The following is a 19,986-nucleotide window of genomic DNA, read 5'->3' as shown; positions in this document are numbered from 1 at the left end:
TATGGTGGGGCCGTGCCGGGCGGGGGCGGTGCCCGGGTTCGAGTCCCGCGTCGGCCCGCACCGCTCCGCTCCCGCCCGCTCCGCCGGGCCCCGCTGGCCGCGGGTGAGTCCGGGGAGCCGCGCCGAGGCGGGGGGCTCCGTCCTCTGCCGGGGGGCACGGGGGAGTGAGGGGTGGAGGGCTGAGGCCTGGCGTACGGGGAAGGTGGGTGATCAGGGTCGGGCCCATGCGGGGCAGAGCCGGCGTCTCCGACCCCTGGAGGGGGGCGGCGGTGTGGGATGGGGAGGGGTCCCGTGGCCTCCGCGGGTCAGGCTGGGGCTTCCCAGCCATAAGCAGAGCTGCTGCCCAGCCTGTGCACGCTGGGGACCCCCGGTGCACTCGGGCCCCGTCCCGCCGGGGAGGGGTGGGGGGTATCCGCCCGCTCCGGGCCGCCCCGTCCCGGCGCCTCGCTGGGGCTTGCGCGGCTCCCGGGCGCCGGGAATGCCTGACACGCAGCTCTTCCCCCGGCCCTCCCGAGCGGGGAGCGGGCTGGTGTCGTCTTACACGCCTTATATAGACCGCACCGGCCCGGGGAGAGCGGGGGCACGCTGGCCCCCGGCCCTGCGGCCGGGCCGTGCGAGGCGTGGGGAGCCCCGCAGCCGGCCCTGCCCGCCCTCGGGGGGAAGGTCCTGGGGCCGTTCGCAGGAGTCTGGCGGCTCCTTCCAGGTAAAAGGTGACAGGAGGCTGGCGCTGGCCCGTCTGTCCCGAGCCTTGGCCGGCTGACAGCTGTCAGGCAGGGGAGCGCCGGGATTCCCTCCTGCCCAAGCCCCGGGGATGGGCTCGCTCCCAGGGAGCATCTGCTCGGCCGGCTGCCGGAGCGCCAGCCTGGCTGCTGTGCCAGCGCCTCGGGTGGCATCACGCAGCTCCTGTGCTGCTGCTGCTAATTCATCCGGCAAAAATGCTTCTGGTTCCCATCCTTCTGTACCTGCTGTTGCTTCTCTGTGCTCTGAACAGCCTTGGCTCTCAGCAGCAGAAGTTCCTGGGGTGCTGCAAGGGAGAGCACATCCCAGGCTGGGGAAGAGGGCAGAGCCCACAGACACTCCACTGTGGGTGGCAGCAGGGCTGTGCCTGGCTCCCTGGCGCTAGTCAGTGTTAGCCTGGGCCCCTCAGCTCTGACGTTGCTAGAGGAGATGCTGATGGATTTGGGGTGCGTCTCTAACCACAGTGTAGGATGGTCAGGGTGGAGTTACAGCTGGAAACGTGACCTGCCTCCTGTCCTACCCTGCCAGGCACTGAGCCCTCTCCTCTCCTGCTCTCCCTGCATTGTTTCCACATTCCCTAACACTGGGATCACACCCTCTTCCCTTGCAGAGATGGGAGACATGGAGTCCTACAAGGTGATGCTGAACGGGCCGGCACCCTGGGGCTTCAGGCTGCAGGGAGGGAAGGATTTCAGCATGCCGCTCTCCATCTCCAGGGTAAGAGAAACCAAGGCTGGTGACACCCATCCTTCCTCCTGCCTCTGTGGGAGGGAGGCCGCAGTGGCTGAGGCAGAGCCGTACGGGGGATGTAGATGAGCTGGGGCCCCGGGAATGCAGCATCCTGCCCTGCCTGGCTCCACGTAGCCTCCTTGGTCCCTTATCAGCTGCAGCCCAGCACGGGGGTGTTCCGGGCAGAGAGCTGCAGGCAGAAACGTGAAATTCTGCACAGCCTCTGCAGAGGGGGGCAGGGGAGGCCCCTTCCGGAGTGTTCCCACCGCAGCAGGAGGGGATCTGCTCTCTGAGATGTGGGACTGGCTTCCTGGTCTGCACCCCAGCACTGGGCTTGGCATCCCGGGACTGAGCCAGTGCCCTTCTGCCCTCCGTTCCACAGCACAGCTCCCAGCTCTGTGCCTGAGGTCACTCCTGAAATGGGCATGGAGAGGAGGAAGCTGCACTGCTGCATGCACAGGGATGTGACTCCCTCCACCAAACTCTCCCGTTCCTCCAGTGAGAGCTGGTTGTGCCCGTTGGTTTGAGCCTCTCCCGTTGCAGTGTTCCCGGGTTTGACCTCGGCTGTGTGCAGGTCCCCGTCCCTGGGCGGGTGCTGGCCACAGCTTTGGCCACGCAATTGCCTTATAAGCCTTGGAATGTGCCTGCATCGCCTGCGCCGCTGGCGCTGGGGCAGCTGGCACGCACGCTGCTTCTCAAAGGACAGCTTTGCTTTGTGCCATCGAGTGCTGCGTGGGGACCTGCCCCTGGCACGAGCCGGGCACTGCACACCTGCCCCAGAGGGCACAGATGTGCACAGCATCCCAGCACAGAGCACGGGCCCTGAGGGCACTGAGTGAGGCTGGAGTCGCCTGTGCCGCTGCCCCGGGGCCTGCTGATCTCTGCTGAGCACGCAGAGACAGATTCAGCCAGTTTATTCTCTAAAAAATGTTTCTCTTGGCTGCGAGCCAGTTCTTAACAAAGGGTCTGGTTGGATGGAGGAGCCTCCCAGAGCCTGGGGCAGGGGCCTCGTGAAGCAGTTCTTGGTGAGGCTTGGGCAGTGCTGCAGTCCTGGGTAGGGCAGGAGGAGCAGCAGGGACGTTCCCAGGGGATGCAGCCAGCTTTGGGGGCTCTCTGGTGAGGCTGGGCTGCATGGCAGGGCGGTGTGCTCTGATGGGAAAGCGTGAGGCTGTGCTGCTCTGCACTCCAGAGGCATCCCCAGACCCAGAACATGCTGCTGTCCTTGCCACTGCTTCCTGTGAGCTGTGCCTGCCACAGCAGCTGGAGGGAAGCATCCTGCCCCAGCTTTGTGGGCTGCAGTGGGGCCCTGCTCTGCAGGTCTGCAGGGGTGGGCAGCACAGGACAACACTGGTGTGTCCATTGGCTTGGCTTTCAGCTGTGTCCATCGCTGTGGCAGTCCTGGGTGAGCAGTGAGGCAGTTTCAGCTCACTGATCACACAGAAGAGGTGCCACCATGGCCCTGTGACGTGTACCTCCTGTGGCATGGGGCTCTGCTGGAGCTGGGATAAGGACTGCAGTCTGGATGGCTGGATGCTGTGTGGCACATCCTGGCATCTGCCAGCTGGGAAAGAGGAGAGACACTTGGGTGTTACTGGCAGGAAAGCACTGAGGGGGGCTCTGTCTGGACAGGGCAGTGGGTGAGCACCTCTGGATGTGGTAATGGAGGTGCAGGGAACAAAAGGCTGGGTGGAGAGGGGAGGAAGGAAGGCCTGGTTAGCGGGTCTGTGTGGGAAGTGGGAGGGCTGGCACTGCCATGGCTCCTGGCTGTGCTGGCACCTGTCACAGGGGTTTCCTGCACGTTGGCATGGAGGGGAACGGGAAGTGCTGACCAGGCTGGGTGAGGCTTTGTGACGCAGCCTGACGTGCTCTCCCCTTCCTGGGCAGTCGTGTGAAAACCTCTCCCAACTCCTGCTCCTGCCTCCAAGCCCACGCAGCTACCCCATGCCTTCCCCAGCCCTCCAGGGCAGCAAGCTGGGGCTTGCAGCAGCGTGGCCAGGAGCTGGGGGCATCACTGCTGTGAGGGCACCGTGCTGTGCCAGGCTGCAGGAACAGGAGGGCAGTGTGGGAGTACCCATGTCCTGCTGGGAATAGCAGTGGGATGCAGGTGGAACTAGGCCACATCCAGTCCATATGTGGTGTTTGGCCTGCATGGAGGGCTGGTGTTGGCCTAGAGGAGGGATGTGTGACTCCAGGGTGAGCCGGGTTCTGCAAGGAGGGGCCAGGACTCTGTGGTAAGGATTTTTCAGCCCTCTGACAGTGCTGGGAATCTGGCTCGCTCCTTTTATGTTCATGTCGAACAGGACTTGAGGAAATACTTGGTCTGGGTCCAAGCGCCTCGAGTTCTTCCATGCTGGAGGAGCAGGAATGGCTGCAGCCTGCCCACGTCTGTCTGTCTGTCTGTCAGTGCCTGGGAGCTGTGTGCAGTGCTCTGGGCCCTGCTCTGGCTGTGCATCCCTGGTGGGAGTGCAGGGCAGCCTCCACTTCCCAGCCTGGTGTTGACGTTCGGCCGTGCCACGGAGCCGAGCAGGGCCAAGGCGCATCCCTGGCACCGTGGCCAGGGGAAGGGAAGCTTGTGGCTGTGCTCCCGGCTGTCCCAGCGGGATGACAGGGAGGGGGCGGGTGTCTCCCTGCCCCGGCAGGGCTCCTGCTCCTCTGTGGGAATGAGGTAATGTCTGTGCCTGGTGGGAACGGGCCGGCAGCGCCGGCGGCTGGGGGAGTGCCCCAGGGGTGCCTCCCCTGTCCTTCCCCGCCCCAGCGAAGGGCTGGACATGCCTGTGGTTTGCAGTGAGATGAGGGCTGCCCGGCAGGCCCTGACTCACTGTGCTCTCTTCCTGCCCTGGGACCACAGGGGTGACTCCAGGGGGTGGCTGGGCTTCGAGGCTGAGGCAGCGCTGCCTCCGTGTTTGGTGGCGTGGAAATGAGGCCCTGGGGTGCTGGCAGGGTCCCCAGGCATGCCACAGGGCAAGGGCTGGGCAGTGCCCTGGAGAAGTGCTTTGCCTTCTGCTGCTGCCAAGGGGAAGAGGCTGCTCTGGGCTCACGCACTGGGAAATGAGGAATAATCTGGGGGTTGCCACTTTTCCTGTGCTGAGCTGGGGATCCCGGGCCTTGGAAGGCCCCTGCCCTCATGAGGATGTCCCTCTGCTCCCACGTCACTGCTTGGCTGTTCCAGCTGTCCCTGACTCTGTCTGTCCTGCAGCTGACTCTGGGTGGGAAGGCAGCCCAGGCCGGCGTGGGAGTGGGCGACTGGGTGCTGTACATCGACGGGGAGAGCACCAGTGCCATGACACACATCGAGGCCCAGAACAGGATCCGTGCCTGTGGGGACAGGCTCTGCCTCACCTTGAGCAGGTAGGAATCATGGGTCCCTCAAACATGGGGTTTTGGTATGACTGGAGTGTAATCAGGGCCCTCTGCCCAGTGCCACCTCCTGGTATCTCCATCTCCCAGCATCACTGCTCCTTACTTAGAGCCTGGAAGTCCCTGGCTGTGTCCAAGGGCTTTGCTTGCCTGGATAAGGCTTAACCTGACTGCAAGCCACAGGGCAGTGCCAGCTGGCCATGTTTCCCCTCGGCTGGGTGCTGCATCCCTGGGGTACCAGCATGCTGGTGGTGTCTGGACCAACTCCAGTACCTGCCCATCTGTCTCCTCTCTTGCAGAGCCCAGAACCAGCTGGGGAAGCCGCAGAAGGTACGTGTTGCTCCTGATGCCACAGTGGCAGCTCAGCCTCATCTCAGGGCAAGGGAATCTCAGTGTAGTGAAGCAAATGGACTTTGCTCTTGGGGCTTTTAGGGGGCTGGGGTGTGTTTGAGGGTCTAGAAAGCCCAGCTGGAGGAGCAGCTCTGAGCTCTGGCACCGTGGATGATCAGAGGGAGCGGGATCTGCACAGTAGGTGCCTGGGCCCAGAGTGTCTGTGCCCCTGCTGGTGCTGGGTGTGGGCAGGGATGCAGAGGGGCCAGTGCAGGGGAGGAGGCTGGGCAGGTGCAGCACCATGTTTGCTAGTGCTGGGGAGTGCCCTGGCACAGGGAGGCAGGACTGGGGCTGGTGACTGGTGGCTCCTGGGCAGAGGCCACCTGCATGTGTTCAGCTTTGTGCCGTGGGACGGTTGCAGTCGGCGTGTGTGCATGCACCGCCCTGCCACGGGCAGCAGCGAGTGTCCGGGGCACCTACTAATCTCCAAATGACCCTCAGGCTGGGTTTGTGACCTGCTGTCGCTGGCCAGGTGCCCGGTGGAGCGAGTGCCAGCCTGGCAGAGCCTGGTCTCCAAGGTGCACGTGCTGTCCGGCTTCCCTCCCTGGCTGCCTGCTGCGCTGCCTGGCCCAGGGCTGCCCCTTGCATGCTGCTTGACGTGTGAGCCCGTGTCTGTGTGTTTTGTCTCGCTCAGGACTCACTCCCCTGCTCTGAACCCCTGAAATATAACTTCGCTCCCAGCACCGCCCTCAACAAAACAGCCCGGCCCTTCGGGGCCAGCTCGCCTCCGAACCCGCGGCCCGGGCTGGTGACGAAACCCGTGACGTACGCGCCCCTGGCGCCCGCCTGCACCCCCCAGCACAACGGGTACGTTGCTGTCCCTCCTGCTCCCCGAGCATCGGGGGGAGCCTGCTGCCCCGCCCTGCTGCGCCTTGCATGCCAGGCACCCTGGGTGGGAGCGGGTGGCAGTGCCCGTGCCGAGCACATGGGGGCTGGCACGACAGAGCTGTCTCACACAGGGACACGCAGCCACACTGGTACAGCCACGCTCGTGCCAGGCCCTTGCTCAGGGATGTGTCAGCCTGTGGGGGCTCCTGCCAGGCTTGACACGGTGGCTGTAGCAGGACACTGGCTGGCATCTGCAGTGGCAGGGAAATGGTGGCTGGCTGTGACCACTGGCCGGTCCCTGCCTGGGGAAGTCCTGCCGTTCCCCTGGCTGCTGGAAGGGGCTGGACAAAGTGATGGTCTCCAGCCCTGCCACTCTGTTCCCTGGCTCTGTTGCATGTGTGCAGCAGCTGCTGGTCACTGCTCCTCGGGCCAGAGCTGCTGTAGTGCCCAGGAGCTGGGCAGTGGGGCAGGATGTGGCATTGACTGCTCTGGGCATCCAGGCCTGTTCTGGGGGCTGAGGGAGCACAGTCTGGTGCACTGGCATCTGCCCCTGTGCCCCAGTGTGCTCTCAGCCCTGGGTGAGCTGGGTGTGTGGCTCAGGGATAGGGGGCTAATGCAGGCCATAGGTGAGCTCTGGAAACTTCTTGGGTGCTGTGGGTCTAATTTCACCTTCCTTTTTCTTTCTTTCTCTCCTCCCTTTCTCTTTCCCTCTCCCTACAGGTGCTGAGCCTTGACAAGTCAGTAAGCCTTTTACCTGCTCTCTCTATTCTCCCTGCATGCCTCTTCCCTGCCAGTGCCCTGTCCTTCAGGGCAGGGCCAGCCTGGGGATGGGCAGCAGGCACTACTCTGCCCATGTGGGTGGGTCACTGCTGGCACCAAGCTGTCCCCAGTGTAGAGGGGACAGCTGCCTGTCTCTGCCAGCTGCTGGGGCCCTGGAGTGTCCTTGTGTGTGATCCATTCCCTGTTCCCCAAGATGTGGCTGTACTGGGCAAGGGCTGATGGGCTGTGCTGGGCACTGTGCCCATGGCCAGGTGGCACTGCCATAGACGGCTGTGGTGCAGCTTCCCTGATGGTGTTTTTTGACCTTGGCTTATTCTTGCTCTGTCCTTTCTCTTTCTGGCCCTTGGGGCCAGTTTCAAATTGCCAGGAATGGTGGTGGTCATTCCAGAGTCAGTCCTTCACAGGCCCAGCCTTTGTGAGGGAGCAGCTGTGGGGTGGGGAGGAAGACAAGGTGCGACGTCTCTGGTACCGGTGTGCTGTGATTGTGTGCTGGGGAAGGGGGGGGACAGCCCCAGGAGATCTGTCAGATTTGACAGATGGCTCTGTCACTCACAGGCAGCCCCCCCAGCTGCTGGAGCCCCCCAGCACCCCTGTGTGTGACCCTGTGAAGCTGAGGATGTTAGAGGACATTGATGACTCAAAGCCCCCCAGCTGGACCTCCCAGTCCCGCTCCTTCCGCAAACTGTCCCGCCTGGTGGGCGCCGACGCCAGTGAGTTCTGCAGGGCCTGGCACTGCCCAGCTTTGCTGGGGAAACTGGAGCTGGATAAAGGCTCTGGTGCCCCGTGGAGTGTTGGTTTTGGCCCCATTTGGGGCAGTTAGGCCAGGCAGAGCTGCCTCGGGCTCGTGCTGGTGCCGCTGGGCTGGGGCCGTGCTCTGCCCCGTGCCAGGGCTGTGTGTTGGGACAGGTGGGCAGTGGGAGGAGAGGGCCTTTTCCCTTTCCTGTTCCTTTCCCTTCCTGCTGTCTCTGGGCCTCAGTTGCTGCAGACTGACTCCATCTCCCCCTTTCTCTCCTGCTGTGCTCAGTGGAGGATGGTGAGGACGAGCTAGTTAAAAAGCCCAGGTAAGGGGAGTGTGTGCTGGAGCAGCAGCAGGAGCCACAACGTGCCCACCCCAGGCTCAGCCTGCACACCTGGTTCTCTCTTGCTGCTTGCAGTCACTCAGGGGAAGCTCTTTGCTCTGTGGCTGTTTTTTCTCTCTGTCTTCAAGAGTCGAGCTGTTGGTGGAGCTGCAGAGCTCGTTCTGCACTCACCCCACAGTGGGCACTGCCAGAGCTCAGCCACTGCTCTGGCCATCACCTTGGGAGGGTCCTGCCAGGACACACCAGCCAGACAAGGTGTCCTGTGCTGGGTAGGACCTGCTGGGCACTGCTGGCACCAAGCTGGGGAGGCCAAGCTCTGCCATTGATCCTTGAGGAAGAGGGATCTGGAGAAGGCTGGTGCACTGAGAACACCTTGCTTGGGGGTATTGGGAGGTGCTAGGCAGCAGCTGGACAGTGTGCTGTGAGCCTGGCATGGGGCTGCAGGACAGTGTGCTGTGAGCCTGGCGTGGGGCTGTGGGGTGGCAGGGCAGGGCTGGCTGAGTGTCTCTGACTTCTCCTGCTGCTGGAGTGCATTTATGAGGGATGGGCTGTGCCGTGGTCAAATACTGAGTGTTGTGCTACCCTTCTCTTCAATATCACAGAGATGCCCATGGGTCCAGCTGGGGCACAGTGGAGCAGTGGTGAGTGCCAGGGTCTGGTGAGGGCACATTTGGCAGCACTGCCCTGTGCTGAAGCAGGGTCTGTGCCTGGTGCTGGCTGAAGTTCCTGCCCTCTTTTGCTCACAGGCAGCCCCCGCAGCCTCTGCAGCCCCCCAGCACCCCCGGGTGTGACCCTGGGAAGCTGAGGATGTTGGAGGACGCTGAGGACTGGCAGCCCCGCACCGGCACCTCGCAGTCCCGCTCCTTCCACAAGCTGGCCCAGCTGACGGGCACAGGTGGCAGTGAGTTCCCACAGGGCCTGGCACTGCCTGGGGATGTGGGGCTGTTTTGGGGTTACCAGAAGCTGGGAGGAGCAGTGGGGTGATGTAGCACCTGGGAGTGTTGGTTTTGGCCCCAGTTAACTCCCTGAGGGCAGCTGAGCCAGCAGGAGCTGCCCAGGGCTGTGTGTGGGCTCATGGTGGTGCTGCTGGTCTGGGGTTGTGCTCTGCCCTGTGGCCAGACAGGGCTGTGCAATGGGGCCAGGTGAGTGGAGAGGTTGGTTTTCCTCCTTTCCCTTCCTGCTTTTCCTGGACCTTGGTTGCTGCAGACTGACTCCATCTCCCCCTTTCTCTCCTGCTGCACTCAGTGGAGGATGGTGAGGATGAATTTATTAAAAAACCCAGGTAAGGGGATCATGTGCCAGGGTAACAGCAGGAGCCACAGGGTGCCCACCCTGGGCTCAGCCCACAAGGCTTGTTCTCTCTCACTGCTTGCAGTCACTCAGGGGAAGCTCTTTGCCTGTTGCTGTTTCTTCTTTCCTCTCCTTATCCTCCACCCTCTGTCCTATCATTTCCCTCTTCCTAGAGCCAAGCTGTTGGCAGAGCCACAGGCTCACGCCACAACAGGCACTGCCAGTGCTCAGCCACTGCTCTGTCACCTCAGGAGGGTCCTGCCCAGACACCCACCAGCCAGGCAGGCTGTTCCCAGATGAGTGTCCTCATGCTGGGTGTGCAGGCAGGACCTGCTTGGCACTGCTGGCACCAAGCTGGGGAGGCCAAGATGCAGCACAGTGTGCTGGGCACAGTGGGCAGGGGTGGCTGCTGGCACTGACAGCACCTTGCTGGGGGTGTTGGGAGTTGCAGGGTAGGAAATGGGACCAGACTGGGGCACAGTGTCATGTGGGGCCAGGGAATGGCTGCAAGGCTGATCAGGAGTGAACACTGTCAGCATTTCCACAAGGCTCGTGCGTCTCTGGGGCTGTGGATGTGTATGGGGAGGGTTGGGCTGGTCAAACACTGACTGCTGTGCCACCATTCTTTCTGATACCACAGGGATGCCCATGGGTCCAGCTGGGGCACGGGGCAGCATCGGTGAGTGCCAGGGTCTGGCAGAGGTGTTGGCATGTGCCAGGGCATCTTTGGGGATGCTTCCTTGTTCCACAGCAGGGTCCAGTCCTGGTGCTGAGCTCCTGCCCTCTGTCACTCACAGGCAGCCCCCCCAGCCCCTGGAGCCCCCCAGTGACAGTGTGTGTGACCCTGTGAAGCTGAAGATGTTAGAGGACATTGTGGACACAAAGCCCCACACCTGGACCTCCCAGTCCCGCTCCTTCCGCAAACTGGCCCGGCTGGTGGGAGCCAGCAGCAGTGAGTTCTGCAGGGCCTGGCACTGCCTGGCTGCCCAGCTGTGCCCAGCTGTGCTGGGGCAGCTGCTAAAGGCTGTGGTGTGTTGATACAGCAGGGCATTGGTTTTGGCCCATTTGGGCCCTCTGTGGCAGCTGAACCAGCAGGAGCTGCCCAGGGCTGTGTGGGCTCGTGGTGGTGTCACTGAGCTGGAGCTGTGCTCTGCCCCGTGGCCAGGCAGGGCTGTGTGTTGGGGCAGGGGGGCTGTGGGAGGAAAGGACATTTTTCCTTCCTTTCCCTTCCCCTTCCTTCCTGCTGTCTCTGGGCCTCAGTTGTCACAGACTGACTCCATCTCCCCCTCTCTCTCCTGGTGTCCTCAGTGGATGAAGGTGACGATGAGCCCGTTAAAAAGCCCAGGTAAGGGGCAGCAGCAGGAGCCACAAGGTGCCCATGCCAGGCTCTGTCCCCACAGCCACTTCACCCTTGCTGCTTGCAGTCACTCTGGGGGTGCTCTTTGCACTGCTGAGGGTTCTCCCCTCCCTCTCTGTCCCCTCTCCCAGACTTGAGGTGTTTTCAGAGCTGCACAATGGGCACTGCCAGCACTCAGCCACCGCTCTGACCATCACCTCAGGAGGGTCTGCCCCAAGCACCCACCTGGGTAGGGGTGGCTGGTGGCAATCACAACACCTTGCTGGAGATGTTGGGAGGTGCTGGGCAGCAGCTGTTCTTGGTGCTTTGCATCCTGAGCAGCTGTGGAGCAGCTGCAAGGCTGCTGGTCAGTATTTCCCTGTGGCTCGTGCCTCCACAGGGCTGTGGGTGCATATGGCAGGCATGGTCAAACAGTGACTGTTGTGCTGCTGTTTCTTCCAATGTCACAGGGATTCCCATGGGTCCATCTGGGGCATAGTGGAGCAGCGGTGAGTGCCACGGTCTGGCAGAGGTGTTGCCATGTTCCAGGTCACGTTCTTCAGCACTGCCCTGTGCTGCAGTGTTGGGCAGGGTCTGTGCTCTGTGCTGGCTGAGCTCCTGCCCTCTGTCACTCACAGGGAGCCTCTGGAGCCCCCCAGCACCCCCGGGTGCAATCCTGGGAAGCTGCGGCTGATGGAGGACGCGGAGGGCTGGCAGCCCCGCACCGGCACCTCGCAGTCCCGCTCCTTCCGCAGGCTGGCCCAGCTGACGGGCACAGATGAGAGTGAGTCCCCACAGGGCCTGGCACTGCCCGGGGGTGTGGGACTGTTCTGGCAGTGGGATGATGTGGCATCAGAAATTTGATTTTGGCCCTAAGTCACCCCTTGAGGGCAGCTGAGCCAGCAGGTGCTCATAGGGCCATGCTCTGCCTCATGGCCAAGCACGGCTGTGTGATGGGCTGAGGGGATGGTGGGCTTTCCTCTTTTCCTGTCCTGCTTTTCCTGGGCATCAGTCACTGCAGACTGATGCCATCTCCCCCTTTCTCTCCTGCTGCAGTGGAGGATGGTGAGGATGAGATTGTTAAAAAGCCCAGGTAAGGGGAGCATGTGCTGAGGCTGCATGTCCCAGGTATCTGGGCACTGCTGGCTCTGAACTGGAGATGCTGAGCTGCACCTTAGCCTTTTGGGCATACAGGGAGTGGAGGAGGCTGATGGCACTGGAAAAACCTGGCTATGGGATGTTGGGAGGTGCTGGGAGTGCCTGCACCTGGGGCACATTGTCCTGTGAGCCTGGTGTGGCAGAGCTGGGTGAGTGCTGCTGGCTCATTTCCCCTCAGCATCACTACTTCTCATGACTCTGGGCAAACTCTTTGCCCTGTTGTGGATTCTTCTCTCCCTCTTTGTCCTCTGCCAGAGCTGAGGTGGTGGTGGAGCTGCAGAGCCCACCTTGTGCTCAGCCCACACCAGGCACTGCCAGTGCTCAGCCACTGCTTTGACCTTCACCTTGGGAGCTTCCTGCCTGGACACCCCCTGGCCAGACAGTTTGTCCCCAAATGGGTGTGCAGGCAAAGTCACCGGGCACTGCTGGCACCAAGCTGGGGAGGTTTATATGCAGCAGAGTGTGTAGGGATGGCTGGTGGCACAACACTTTGCTGGGCATTTTTGGAGTCACAGGGCAGGCACTGTACCTGGGGCACGATATCATGTGGGGTCATGGAATGGCTGCAAGGCTGGCCAGGAGTGAATGCTGTCGGCATTTCCACGAGGTTCTCGTATCTCTGACATTGTGGGTGCATATGGAAAGCATGGGCTGAGCCATGGATCAGCCACTGACTGCTGTGCCACCGTTTTTTCTGCTGCCACAGGGATGCCCGTGGGTCCAGCTGGGGCACGGTGGAGCAGCGGTGAGTGCCAGGGTGTGGCAGAGATGCTGCCCCGTGCCAGAGCACCTTTTGGAGTGCTTCCCTGTTCCAGAGCAGGGTCTGTGCCTGGTGCTGGCTGAGCTCCTGCCCTCTGTCACTCACAGACAGCCCCCACAGCCTCTGGAGCCCCCCAGCACCCCCGGGTGCAATCCTGGGAAGCTGAGGATGTTGGAGGATGCTGAGGACTGGCAGCCCCGCACCGGCACCTCGCAGTCCCGCTCCTTCCGCAAGCTGGCCCAGCTGACGGGCACAGATGAGAGTGAGTCCCCACAGGGCCTGGCACTGCCCGGGGGTGTGGAACTGTTTTGGCACAGCCAGAAGCTGGGAGAGGCAGTGGGATGATGTGGCATCAGAAATTTGATTTTGGCCCTAAGTCACCCCTTGGGGGCAGCTGAGCCAGCAGGAGCTGCCCGGGGCTGTGTGTGGGCTCATGGTGGTCCTCATGGGGCCATGCTCTGCCCCACGGCCAAGCAGGGCTGAGAAGGGACGGGATGGTGGGTGGGGAGGTTGGTTTTCCTCCTTTCCTTTCCTGCTTTTCTTGGGCATCAGTCACTGCAGACTGATGCCATCTCCCCCTTTCTCTCCTGCTGCAGTGGAGGATGGTGAGGATGAGATTGTTAAAAAGCCCAGGTAAGGGGAGCATGTGCTGAGGCTGCATGTCCCAGGTATCTGGGCACTGCTGGCTCTGAACTGGAGATGCTGAGCTGCACCTTAGCCTTTTGGGCATACAGGGAGTGGAGGAGGCTGATGGCACTGGGAAAACCTGGCTATGGGATGTTGGGAGGTGCTGGGAGTGCCTGCACCTGGGGCACATTGTCCTGTGAGCCTGGTGTGGCAGAGCTGGGTGAGTGCTGCTGGCTCATTTCCCCTCAGCATCACTACTTCTCATGACTCTGGACAAACTCTTTGCCCTGTTGTGGATTCTTCTCTCCCTCTTTGTCCTCTGCCAGAGCTGAGGTGGTGGTGGAGCTGCAGAGCCCACCTTGTGCTTGGCCCACACCAGGCACTGCCAGTGCTCAGCCACTGCTTTGACCTTCACCTTGGGAGCTTCCTGCCTGGACACCCCCTGGCCAGACAGTTTGTCCCCAAATGGGTGTGCAGGCAAAGTCACCGGGCACTGCTGGCACCAAGCTGGGGAGGTTAATATGCAGCAGAGTGTGTAGGGATGGCTGGTGGCACAACACTTTGCTGGGCATTTTTGGAGTCACAGGGCAGGCACTGTACCTGGGGCACGATATCATGTGGGGTCATGGAATGGCTGCAAGGCTGGCCAGGAGTGAATGCTGTCGGCATTTCCACGAGGTTCTCGTATCTCTGACATTGTGGGTGCATATGGAAAGCATGGGCTGAGCCATGGATCAGCCACTGACTGCTGTGCCACCGTTTTTTCTGCTGCCACAGGGATGCCCGTGGGTCCAGCTGGGGCACGGTGGAGCAGCGGTGAGTGCCAGGGTGTGGCAGAGATGCTGCCCCGTGGCAGAGCACCTTTTGGAGTGCTTCCCTGTTCCAGAGCAGGGTCTGTGCCTGGTGCTGGCTGAGCTCCTGCCCTCTGTCACTCACAGACAGCCCCCACAGCCTCTGGAGCCCCCCAGCACCCCCGGGTGCAATCCTGGGAAGCTGAGGATGTTGGAGGATGCTGAGGACTGGCAGCCCCGCACCGGCACCTCGCAGTCCCGCTCCTTCCGCAAGCTGGCCCAGCTGACGGGCACAGATGAGAGTGAGTCCCCACAGGGCCTGGCACTGCCCGGGGGTGTGGAACTGTTTTGGCACAGCCAGAAGCTGGGAGAGGCAGTGGGATGATGTGGCATCAGGAGTTTGATTTTGGCCCTAAGTCACCCCTTGGGGGCAGCTGAGCCAGCAGGAGCTGCCTGGGGCTGTGTGTGGGCTCATGGTGGTCCTCATGGGGCCATGCTCTGCCCCACGGCCGAGCAGGGCTGAGAAGGGACGGGATGGTGGGTGGGGAGGTTGGTTTTCCTCCTTTCCTTTCCTGCTTTTCCTGGGCATCAGTCACTGCAGACTGATGCCATCTCCCCCTTTCTCTCCTGCTGCAGTGGAGGATGGTGAGGATGAGATTGTTAAAAAGCCCAGGTAAGGGGAGCATGTGCTGAGGCTGCATGTCCCAGGTGTCTGGCACTGCTGGCTCTGAACTGGAGATGCTGAGCTGCACCTTAGCCTTTTGGGTATACAAGGAGTGGAGGAGGCTGATGGCACTGGGAAAACCTGGCTATGGGATGTTGGGAGGTGCTGGGAGTGCCTGCACCTGGGGCACATTGTCCTGTGAGCCTGGTATGGCAGAGCTGGGTGAGTGCTGCTGGCTCATTTCCCCTCAGCATCACTACTTCTCATGACTCTGGGCAAACTCTTTGCCCTGTTGTGGATTCTTCTCTCCCTCTTTGTCCTCTGCCAGAGCTGAGGTGGTGGTGGAGCTGCAGAGCCCACCTTGTGCTCGGCCCACACCAGGCACTGCCAGTGCTCAGCCACTGCTTTGACCTTCACCTTGGGAGGTTCCTGCCTGGACACCCCCTGGCCAGACAGTTTGTCCCCAAATGGGTGTGGAGGCAAAGTCACCGGGCACTGCTGGCACCAAGCTGGGGAGGTTAATGTGCAGCAGAGTGTGTAGGGATGGCTGGTGGCACAACACTTTGCTGGGCATTTCTGGAGTCACAGGGCAGGCACTGTACCTGGGGCGTGATATCATGTGGGTTCATGGAATGGCTGCAAGGCTGGCCAGGAGTGAATGCTGTCGGCATTTCCACGAGGTTCTCGTATCTCTGACATTGTGGGTGCATATGGAAAGCATGGGCTGAGCCATGGATCAGCCACTGACTGCTGTGCCACCGTTTTTTCTGCTGCCACAGGGATGCCCGTGGGTCCAGCTGGGGCACGGTGGAGCAGCGGTGAGTGCCAGGGTGTGGCAGAGATGCTGCCCCGTGCCAGAGCACCTTTTGGAGTGCTTCCCTGTTCCAGAGCAGGGTCTGTGCCTGGTGCTGGCTGAGCTCCTGCCCTCTGTCACTCACAGACAGCCCCCACAGCCTCTGGAGCCCCCCAGCACCCCCGGGTGCAATCCTGGGAAGCTGAGGATGTTGGAGGATGCTGAGGACTGGCAGCCCCGCACTGGCACCTCGCAGTCCCGCTCCTTCCGCAAGCTGGCCCAGCTGACGGGCACAGATGAGAGTGAGTCCCCACGGGGCCTGGCACTGCCCAGGGCTGCTGGGCTCTCCATGGGCAGAATCTGGAGTGGCACTGGAGTGTTGGTTTTGGCCCCGTGTGGTCCCTGTGGGGTGGCTGAGTCAGGGGAGCTGGTGGGGCTGTGCGTGGTCTCGTGGTGGTGACACAGGTCTGGGGTCTTGGTCTGCCCTGTGGCTGGGCAGGGCTTTGTTTTGGGGCAGAGGCTGGTGGGAGGAGAGATTGGTTTTCTTCTTTTCCCCCTTTCCCCTCTTGTTGTGCCGGGGCCTCTGTCTGTGAGGACTGACTGTTTCCTCCTTTCTCTCCTGCTGCGCTCAGTGGAGGATCATGATGATGTGTTTGTTAGGAAGCCCAGGTAAGGGGAGTGTGTGGCAGCAGGAGCTGGGGGGCTGCACATCCTGGGCAGAACCCCTTGGGCATTGCTGCCCCTCAGCTGGGAGTGCTGAGCTGCGCCGTGGTGCCCCAGAAATGGCGGGTTGGGAGTGGCTGATGGCACTGGCCAGTCTCACCGGGTTGTTGTAATGTTTGGGTGGCATCTGGACCTGGGGCACAGTGTCCTGCAAGCCTGGCGTGGGGCTGTGGGGCAGCTGAGGTCGTGGATGTCACCAGTTTGTCAGGGTTGTTCTTTCTTCTGTGCAGCCAGGCAGGGGGGTGGACAGCACCCCATTTTTTGCCTTTACCTGTCTGTGAAACCTCCTGTCCTGGTGCCGTGGCCCTTGAGTACCAGCTCTGCCCAGTTTGCTCTGACTCAAATAAAAGTTGGGTTTGTTGCCATCTCCTTTTTGAATTTGTCTTGGAGAAGCACAGAGCCACTGGCTCTCCCTCTTTCCCTGTCCCCCCTCTTTCAATGGGCTGTGCCTCTTTAGCCCTGGCTTGCCCTGCCTGTTCCCAGCACTGCTGAGCTGGGCCCTGGGGCTCCCTGTGTCAGGCCACGTCCAGGTCCCCCTGCACCCCAATGAGTCTGGGGGTGATCATCACATATTAGTAGGCAGCCAAAGTCTGTGTGCTCCCTGGGGTCCCTGGTCAGTGTGGAGAAGCCCAGAACCTTCCCTCCTGCCTCTCCCCAGACCATCACAGTGGGTACCAGAGACCCTGGGAGTGCTGTGTCTTGGCAGGACTGAAGGCCCTTGGCTCAGTGCCTCATCACTAAACCAGTTACTGCTGGCCATGGGGGCTTGGCCAGCTCCCTCCTGCTTGTTGGGGTGGGGAGCCCTGCCTGCACCCCCTGGGCAGTGGGGGCGAGCAGGGCAGGCTGGATTAACTGCTTGTTCTGTAGCCAGGTCTCCGTGCCGGACCCGTCCCCAGGAGCAACGATGAAGACGGAGCCAGGACTGGGTGAGCAAAACATCTCTGGGCGTTTTGGGGAGGGGCCGCCGAGGGATCAGGAGCGCTCTCCTTAAGACTTGTGTGTGTGTGCAGCCCCCAGGACCCCCAGTGCCACCCCCAGCCCCACCAGCCGCCCGCCCTGGGCTGTGGACCCCTCGTTTGCCGAGCGCTACGCCCCGGACAAGACGAGCACGGTGGTGAGCAAGCACAGCCAGCCAGCCACGCCCACCCCCATGCAGAACCGCAGCTCCATCGTGCAGGCAGCCCAGCAGGCCCCCGAGGGGCCCGGCCGCACCCCCCTGTGCTACAAATGCAACAAAGTCATCAGGTGAGCCCCGGCTGCCACCACTGCCACGGCGTGTCCTGAGCCCTGGGCCCTGGACATGGCTGACGTGGCTCTGTCCTGCCACAGGGGACGGTACCTCGTGGCGCTGGGACATTATTACCACCCCGAGGAGTTCGTCTGCTGCCAGTGCAGGAAGGTGCTGGATGAGGGTGGCTTCTTTGAGGAGAAAGGCTCCATCTTCTGCCCCAAGTGCTACGACACGCGCTACGCGCCCACCTGCGCCAAGTGCAAGAAGAAGATCACTGGGGTGAGTGTCCCTCAGCTGCCCTCCATCTCCTCCTTGCCCTCTGCTGTGGGTGCCTGGCTCTGTCCCTGCCCACCTTGGTCCAGCTCAAGGGATTCCTTGTCCCTTCCTGCCCTTGGTGCTCCTGCCCCTGGCTGACGGTGGCTCCCCTCCAGGAGGTGATGCACGCGCTGAAGATGACCTGGCACGTGCAGTGCTTCACCTGCAACGCCTGCAAAACTCCCATCCGCAACCGAGCCTTCTACATGGAGGAGGGACAGCCCTACTGCGAGAGAGGTAGGAGCCAGGGGACCCCCTGTGTCACCTCATGTGGCCCTGGGGCACCACTGGGACTCAGCAGCTGCACGCAGGGCTGGGGACATGAGCTGCCCTGCTCCTCGGGGCTCCCCCTGGGCTGTGGGGGGCAGAGAGACCCCAGTCCCACAGCCCTGAGCGCTCCATCCTGGTTCTCCCTAGCTGCAGGGTAGTGCCATGCTCCTGTGTTGCCATGGCAATGAGGGAGGATGTACATCAAAGCTACTGCTGCATCCTGGGAGCTGAGGTTCTCCTCCTCCCCCTGGAGCCCTGTGGTGGCCGAACCACCCTGCACCTTTCAGGGTATAATCTCACCTGGATGGGGGCTGGCAGGGCTGTTCCAGGCTGTGCCTGTGGGATCCTGGCTGAGCTGCAGCCCTGCTCCTCTGGGCTGAGCAGCTGTAGTGCATGGGAGTGCTGACCTGTGCTCTGCCTTTCTCACAGACTATGAGAAGATGTTTGGCACCAAGTGCCGCGGCTGTGACTTCAAGATCGATGCTGGGGACCGGTTCCTGGAGGCGCTGGGCTTCAGCTGGCACGACACTTGCTTTGTCTGTGCGGTGAGCAGTGTGCCTCCCTCCCCGACTGCTGCAGGGCCTGTGCCTCTCCCTGGCAGTCCTGCCCTGGGTGGGGTACACCAGCAGCACTGGGGACCTGCTGCCACAAGATTTTTCCCACTTGCCTCCATTCTGGGAGCTTGGGATTCTGCTCTGAGCCTTCTGGTCCCTGGCAGTGTCTCAGACCCACGTGGAGGTCCCTGTGTGACACCAGTGCTGGGCTGTGGGGGATTCGGAGGCTGACTCGGCCCCTCAGCCTGACCACCTGCACTCTCCTCCCCAGATCTGCCAGACCAACCTGGAAGGGAAGACGTTCTACTCCAAGAAGGACAAGCCTCTGTGCAAGAGCCATGCTTTCTCCCATGTGTGAGGGGTGGAAATCCAGCTGTGCCCACACATGCCCCTGGCCCTGCATGCTCCTCTCCCCCTGCCCTGCTGGCCCTAGGGAGCCAGGCTGGGCCCTTGGCCCTTTCCCTTGCTCCTGCCCCCTTCCTAGCAGCTCCTGGCTCAACTCCAGCCAGATAGAGTGCTGGGTCCAGCCTTTGATAGCTGGGTGGCTTCTTATATGCTTTTCAGCTGGCCCTAGGAGCCCTGGGAATGAGATGCTGCATGGATCTCCTGCCCCTGAGCCACGCAGCATGGTGGGCACAACCATGCTGAGGCTGGAATTGGAGAGGGTCTGCCACAGCTGGGCTGCTCCCTTGCTGCCTGGCAGCTCATTGCTGGGGCAGGGACACTCCTCCCACATCCCTCCCCGAGTGGGTGAGGACCAGCTCCTGTCTCACTCTCCCCAGCCTTCCCTGCTGTGTGCTTGGGGCTGGAGACCCAGCCCTGCTCCTCTGCTGGGGCCCTGCCCATGCCAACCCACCAGGCACCCCTCACACTGCTGCGGTGGTTTCCTGCCCCAGCTGCATTCCAGGGGTGTCTGTCCCTCATGCCCCCCCACCCTGCTGGCATCCCCTGGGGCTGGCATCACCCCCGGCCATGGGCTGGCAGCGTGTGCTGATGCCAGCCCAGCCAGGCGTCTGCTCCTGCAAGGCTTGGGCACAGCCTCCTACCAAAGAGCTCTCTGCCACTGCCATCCTGGGGCCACCGATGCCTCCCCCCACACCACACCCTCTGGTCGGGCTGCCCTGATGTAGCCACGGTGCTTTTAGTGCCTTTAATAAACACGTCTGCAAGTGCCGCCTGTCTCCGGGCCGTGGTTCTGCCGAGCGAGGTGCGGCCGGCTGGGAAGGTCATGCTCTGCCCTCATCCCGCTCCCTCTGGGGCCTGACTCAGCTCCCTCCAGCTTTCCAGGGAAACTCTTTGCCTCACGTTTCTCCTCCTCTGCCCGCGTCAGCCCAGGCTTGACCCCACGTGTTGGCTGGGTCATCCCTCTTGTCGCAGGCAGGGCCGCTAATGGAGGCAGTAATGAATCTGGGGGTGCAAAATGCAGCAAGGAGAGGTGGGGAAGGGGTCAGACCTTATTGGGGGCCCTTGTGGGGCAGTGTCCTTGTACCTGAGCACTGTAGAGGGATTGAGGAGCCATGGGGCACGCATGGGCCACGTGCACCAGCTCTGGGCGTTCTCCAGTGTGGAGCAG

At 62.1% G+C, this 19,986-nt stretch overlaps 1 protein-coding gene across 1 annotated transcript; it reads left to right on the top strand.

Moving 5' to 3' along the window:
- The first annotated feature begins 38 nt into the window (after positions 1-38).
- Positions 39-19,586, top strand: PDLIM7 (PDZ and LIM domain 7). Its single transcript, XM_058034542.1, is given in 31 exon segments — positions 39-103; positions 1,349-1,455; positions 4,664-4,815; positions 5,124-5,154; positions 6,763-6,779; positions 7,378-7,532; positions 7,847-7,883; positions 7,977-8,141; positions 8,143-8,278; positions 8,280-8,380; positions 8,504-8,542; positions 8,648-8,802; positions 9,147-9,183; positions 9,832-9,870; positions 9,989-10,143; positions 10,500-10,536; positions 10,680-10,753; positions 10,756-10,777; positions 10,998-11,036; positions 11,166-11,311; positions 11,584-11,620; positions 12,392-12,430; positions 12,553-12,707; positions 12,779-12,781; positions 15,953-15,989; positions 16,911-16,969; positions 17,054-17,288; positions 17,373-17,553; positions 17,706-17,826; positions 18,289-18,404; positions 18,685-19,586. Coding segments are annotated over 30 exon segments (2,712 nt in total). The 5' UTR covers positions 39-103; positions 1,349-1,350; the 3' UTR covers positions 18,772-19,586.
- Positions 19,587-19,986: the final 400 nt, after the last annotated feature.

This window comes from Melospiza georgiana, chromosome 15 (assembly GCF_028018845.1).
Source record: "Melospiza georgiana isolate bMelGeo1 chromosome 15, bMelGeo1.pri, whole genome shotgun sequence".
Classification (NCBI taxonomy): domain Eukaryota; kingdom Metazoa; phylum Chordata; class Aves; order Passeriformes; family Passerellidae; genus Melospiza; species Melospiza georgiana.
This window is presented reverse-complemented; position numbering and strand designations above follow the sequence as displayed.